Source organism: Equus asinus, chromosome 7 (genome assembly GCF_041296235.1).
Source record: "Equus asinus isolate D_3611 breed Donkey chromosome 7, EquAss-T2T_v2, whole genome shotgun sequence".
Lineage (NCBI taxonomy): Eukaryota > Metazoa > Chordata > Mammalia > Perissodactyla > Equidae > Equus > Equus asinus.
In genome coordinates this window covers 85,754,757-85,760,756 of record NC_091796.1, presented here as the reverse complement: position 1 = coordinate 85,760,756, position 6,000 = coordinate 85,754,757, and the positions used below count along the sequence as shown (strand labels likewise).

Genomic DNA, 6,000 nt, shown 5'->3' with positions numbered 1-6,000 from the left:
GCTACTTCTTCCTGGGCCCCGCCCCAGGGTGGACCAAGTGGCCTAACCCTACCCACGACCCGACTTGGGCCTCCAATTGGGTGTCAGGCCCACGAGTCCCTCCAGAAACCGCCCTCGACCCCGGCGAGCCGCTCTCCTCTCGCCCGTGATTGGCCAGGAGTAGCATGGGGCCCGCCTCCTCCTCCTCTGGATTGGCCAGCGGTCCCCAGCCTCACGGCCCCTCCCCCTCGCCCCCCCCCCCAGCCCTGTCTTTCCCCGGCGGCAGGGCGTCTGGCGAGCGGCGGCCAAGGGAGTGGGCCCCGCCCCCTGCGTGACCGCCAGGCCGGGAATCGGCGGCGGCGTGCGGCCATTTCCGGTTTCGGGGAGGTGGGTGGGGTGAGGAGCGGGACTTGGCGCCGCCGCCGCCGCCTGGGCAGCCGCCTGCAGATCCTGCCTCGCGCCTGCGGCCGCCGGGACGATGCGGCCGGGGCCCGGAGGCTGCTGCTGCCGCCGCCCGCTGCGGGCGAACGGCTGCGTGGCGAACGGGGTGGTGCGGAACGGCTACGTGAGGAGCAGCGCCGCCGCCGCCGGCCAGGTACGGTGGGACCGGGCGGCCCGGCGGGACCCCGCGAGCTGGAGCCGGCGGAGGGGGCGGCCGGGCGGGGCGCGGTGTCCGTCGGCGGGGACGGTCGCGGCCCCGGGGCGCGGGCGGCAGGGTCCTGGGGCTGACCCGGCCTGCCCCGAGCCGGGAGGGGCTCCCCCACCGCCCCCCGGAGGGTTGGCTCTGCTCCAGGCTCGGGTACCTTCCTCTACCCGATCCGGCCAGAAGTGCGGGCCGCCCCCCACGGGAGGGGAGTGACCTCTCGGAGCCCGGGGGGACACATTCACAGTCTCTTGGTTCTCTCTCCCCAGCCTCCCTCCTCATGCCCTCGGGGTGGTTGCTTCCTCTTAGAGCCCTGAACCCGTTCAGGGAGAACCACCCTTGGGGTCCTCCCGAGGCAAAGAAAGTTAGGAGGTGGTCCCAGGTGGAAACACACCTGGTCTCTCCCTACCGCGTACCTACCCCCTCGCCGAGCCAGACCTTGGACCACGGATCTGGCGCTGAATCCCGTCTGGTGCCTCAGAAGCCTTATGCTCTTACGCCGCCCGTGATGAGACCCCCTTCCCGGGCTCAGGTTGAGTGAGGTGGCCCCTTTGACCCCTTGAGCAAGAGTGCTGTCACACAAGGGGATTGTTTAATCTGGTGGTGACTTGTGATGAGTCTCTTTGTTAATTAGCCCAGGCTGAGTCACCACCCGAGTCCTGGCAGTTCTAAAATATTTGGAAAAGTTCTGAATTCAAGACAATAATTATTATCAACCTTTCATTTGTCTGGGTTGACATATTCTGCTGAAATGTGTTGTTGAAGATGAGCTGGTTTAGAAGATGCAAGATCAGTGTTGCTGGAAGAGAGTGGTGTGCTGTTTGCAGTTTACTTTAATGTTTGTTCTACATCTTGTTCAGATGTTGAAAACATTTGTTTGAAAAGTCATCTGTTCCTCTTAGCAGGAGTGTGTTCCAGTTTTTATAGGATGGTGATTTAATTTGGCTTTAATATAAATCCCTGGCAGCCTCTTACAGTAAGAGAGAGGCCTCTTACTGTTTGGTGTGAAACAGAAGATAAAACGTTGTTCCAGGTCATGTTAAACTATTAAGACTATGAGAGTTGGGAGGAAGAAAACTAAGAGATTTGACCTCCCCTGAAGTTGTAAGGCATAAGGCAACATACTAGAACGCAGATTCAAAAGGTTTGTTTTCATTTTTAAAGAAATAATTGTGAGAGAGAGGAAATGGCGAGAATCAGCTCATTGTAAGCTGGGGAAAAAGTTGTTTTCCTAGCAATGTAAATGGCTAATATGACAAAATTGTTGTGGTATAGAATGTAACAGGGACACCTAATGGGGAGGAGTCAGAACATATGTTGGAGGCATATGAGTGGGTTTTGATTTTTTTTTTAAGATTTTTAAATTTTTTTTTCCTTTTTCTCCCCAAAGCCCCCCAGTACATAGTTGTGTATTCTTCATTGTGGGTTCTTCTAGTTGTGGCATGTGGGACGCTGCCTCAGCGTGGTCTGATGAGCAGTGCCATGTCCGCGCCCAGGATTGGAACCAACGAAACACTGTGCCGCCTGCAGCGAAGCGCGCAAACTTAACCACTTGGCCACGGGGCCAGCCCCGAGTGGGTTTTGATTTTTAAGAGAGAAGAGGAAGTCAAGGGTGTTCACACTTAAGAGATGCTTTGTGTCTTAGGTGCTCTTTTCACTTGACATAATGTAGGAGTTCTGTTCTGGTTTAGTAGTAAACCAAATTCCTCCCTCCCACAATCCCTAACCAATTTAGTCTTTGTAGGTAGATTTCTTCAGAGATTGCGGACTAATAAGCTGCAGAAATATCAAATTGATAAGCTGAAATTTAAAAACCTGTATGACTCTCACATCTGGCTGACTTTTTCTGGTAGATTTTAGTGAAAGATTCCACTCAAGGCACTCTGGTGTCATTTGGAAGAATGGTCTAGTGGAATGCCCTAAAGAATGTTTAGGGCTGCAGTATCCCTTCTAGAAAACCATTTCCCACAAGTCTTTTGAAAACAAAGGCTTCAGGTATGTAGCTTTCTACACTGATATGAGGAATATTGTCTGTGAGGGTTTTTTTTCTTTCCTTTTTTCTTAAGCAAAAGCAAGATTTTTGGTAACTTCATGACAGCAAGAGTATCTTAGAAATATATATTTTTTTTCTTTTTCTTCTTCTCCCCAGAGCCTCACCCCCCAGTAGATAGTTGTATGTTCCGGTTGTATGTTCTTCTGGCTGTGCCATGTGGGACACCGCCTCAGCATGGCTTGTTGAGCGGTGCTAGGTCTGTGCTAGGACCTGAATCAGGAAACCCTGGGCCACCGAAGCAGCGGGCGCTAACTTAAACTGCTCAGCCACGGGGCCGGCCCCTTAAAAGTATTTTTTAAAGTTGTTTTTGCTTTAATTAAAGTGATGTGCCAGTGCTCCAACCCCTATTTATTTGTCCCCAGATTCTGGGGGAAATGTTGCCAATTATGCCATAAAAATAGACATAAGATGTTAAGGCACAGGTGTACGTCATGCTTTTACTAAAATACAAGTTTAGAGTATAACATGGTTTTTAAACCCAAGGTGGAAGTTCATTTCCTCACATATCCCAACATTTGTCTTTTAATGAACAGGAGAGCAGTTAGAAACTTCTAACATTCCTTTACATTCTCAAGAGTCTGTGTTTCTGTGTCTGAGGGAAGGAATGTATATCCTTGCCACCAAGTTGTTAGATTTGGGTTCAGAGTTCCAGTAAACAGATCCTGTGGTAGGAGGGGCCTATGAAGCAATCAGACATTATGGTTTGTTTTTGTTTTCTGGGGTTTTTTTCCCAAGGTTTTTTTTTTTATTGTGGTAAAATACACATAACATAAAATTTACCACTCTAGCCATGTTTAAGTGTACAATTCAGGGGTATTAAATTCATTCATAATGTCGTGCAATCATCACCACCATCCAGCTCCAGAATTCTTTTCATCTTGTAAAACTGAAACTCTGTACTCATTAAACAGCAATTCCCCATTCTCCCCTCCTCCCATCTCTGGCAACCACCCTCTGCTTTGTGTCTCTGTGAATTTGACTGCTGTGCCTCCTGTAGGTGGAATCTCGCAGTATTTGTCATCTTGTAACTGGCTTATTTTACTTAGCGTAATGTCCTCATGGTTAGTCCGGGTCGGAGCATGTATCCGAATTTCCTTCCTTTTTAAGGCTGAATAATATTGCATTGTCTTTGTGGACCGTATTTTGCTTAGCTCTTCATCTGTCAGAGGACGCTCGGGTTGCTTCTATGTCTTAGCTGTTGTGAATAATGCTGCTGTGTACATGGGTGTACAAATCTCTTTGAGACTCTGCTTTCGATTCTTTTGGGTGTACGTCCAGAAGTGGAATTGCTGGATCACATGGTAATTTTACATTTAATTTTTTGCGGCACCACCATACTGTTTTCCACAGCAGCTGTACCATTTTACATTCCCATCGACAGTGCACAAGGGTTCCAGTTTCTCCATATCCTCACCAACACTTGTTTTTTTCATAGTAGCTGTGAGATAATAGAAAAAAAGTACACATATATGTCTCTGCTCTCTCTCTTCCTGGCACAGAGCTCTTAAAACCTGTGTAATTTCCTAAGTGATAAGAACACTAGGACCATCTTTTGTTCTAGTATTTGAGTTTATATATATCTCTATATTTTTTTTTTTTAAAGATTGGCACCTGAGCTAACATCTGTTGCCAATCTTCTTTTTTTTTTTCTTCTTCTTCTCCCCAAAGCCCCCCAGTACATAGTCGTATATTCTAGTTGTAGGTCCCCCTGGTTGTGGTCTGTGGGACGCCGCCTCAGCATGTCTCAACAAGCTGTGCTTTGTCTATGCCCGGGATCCAAACTGGCGAAACCCTGGGCTCCCAAAGCGGAGTGTGCGAACTTAACCACTTGGCCCCATGGCTGGCCCCCTGATATTTGGTCTTTGACTCTGGTTCCTGACACAGAGTTTCTAAATCCCTTGGAATTTCGTGGGTGATAGCAGTGTCTTTTGTTCTAATGAGGTGACCCTTGGTGGGCTCCTGATGGGGGCTGGTCACCAGAAAGACCAAGCCATGATTAGAAGCTTGGAATTCTCAGCCCCGCCCCCCCATTCTCCAGGTGGGGAGAGGGGCTGGAAATGGAGTTAATGATTGATTATGCCTGCGTGATGAAGCCTCCATAAAAATCCAGAAGTATGGGGTTTGGGGAGCTTCCAGGTTGCTGAACACGTGGAGGTTGCTGGGAGAGTGGTGTGCCCTTTCCCACATACCTTGCCCTACACATCTCTTCCTTCTGAATGTTCTTCTAGATCCTCTATCATGTCCTTTTGTAATAAACTGGTAAACACTGAACAGTTTTCCTGAGTTCTGTGAGCCACTCTAGCAAATTAATCATACTGGCGGAGGGCATTGTGGGAAACTCCAATTTATAACTGACATGGCAGAAGCACAGGTGACAGCTTAGACTTGCACTTGGCATCTGAAGTTGGAGGTGGAGGGCAGTCTTGTGGCACCGAACCCTTAACCTGTGGGATCTAATGCTATGTCCAGGTACATAGTGTTAGAATTGAGTTAAATTATAGAACACCCAGCCGATGTCACAGTATTGCTTGGTGGTGTTGAACAAACCCCCACATCTGGTGTCAGAAGCGTTGTGTTGTGTGAGTCAAGGAGAAGCATCACAGGAGTATTGGGTTTTTTGCTTGACAGTAGCCATCCTCATGGATGTAGACATTACTGGTTTTAGTGATGACAGTAGACGCAGAGTTTTCACAAGGAAGAGTAGCAGTGAAGCAGTAGCTTTTTCTGCCTGCCGTTCAGAGGCGTGAGAGGAGGATCAGCCTTTATTTGAGGTAAAGGGTGGCAGTCAGTATTAGGGAAACTAAAAGAGTTAGAATTGGGAGCTTTGGCAGAATTAGAGCTGGAAGGAACCTTTAGGGGTTTATGTCATTCAATCCCTTTATCTCTTTGTAGGATTTTATTAAAACTAATCTTGATAGATGATTCTGTCCTACTTTTAAAGACTTCTAGGGGACTTGCAGGAAATTTTCTCAGCAGCGTGTTGCAGTATTCAGTGATTTTAATTACCAAGAGTTTCTTACTGTGGATTTAATGTTTGATTAAATAAACGCCATATTTTGGTTGCACCTGAAATATAATACTGTTTGTTCTTATTTTTAAAGCTCTTTGTCAACGGCACGTTTTTTTAGATCTTCCATTTCTTTATAGACCTTTTGACATTTGGACACATATTTTACCTTCCTTAATTAGTTAAGTTTGGAAGGAAAAAAAATGCCTTTGAGACAGTTTTGAACCTGACTTTATCTCCTTTAGGAATAGTTTTAATGAGATATTAGAAGGATGGCAGCCTTTTAGCTGCCAGAATAAATAAGATTCTATCTCGTAG

At 47.6% G+C, this 6,000-nt stretch overlaps 1 protein-coding gene across 2 annotated transcripts in view; it reads left to right on the top strand.

Moving 5' to 3' along the window:
• Positions 1-247: 247 nt before the first annotated feature.
• The window catches only part of SPTLC2 (serine palmitoyltransferase long chain base subunit 2), a 99,036-nt gene continuing 93,283 nt past the window's right edge, over positions 248-6,000 (top strand). The window contains exon 1 of one of the 2 annotated variants that reach the window (XM_044774097.2): positions 248-574. In XM_044774097.2, the coding sequence (XP_044630032.2) occupies positions 458-574 (117 nt within the window). In that variant the 5' untranslated portion in view covers positions 248-457. The remainder of the gene's footprint in view (positions 575-6,000) is intronic. The other variant, XR_006530276.2, reaches the window with a different exon arrangement.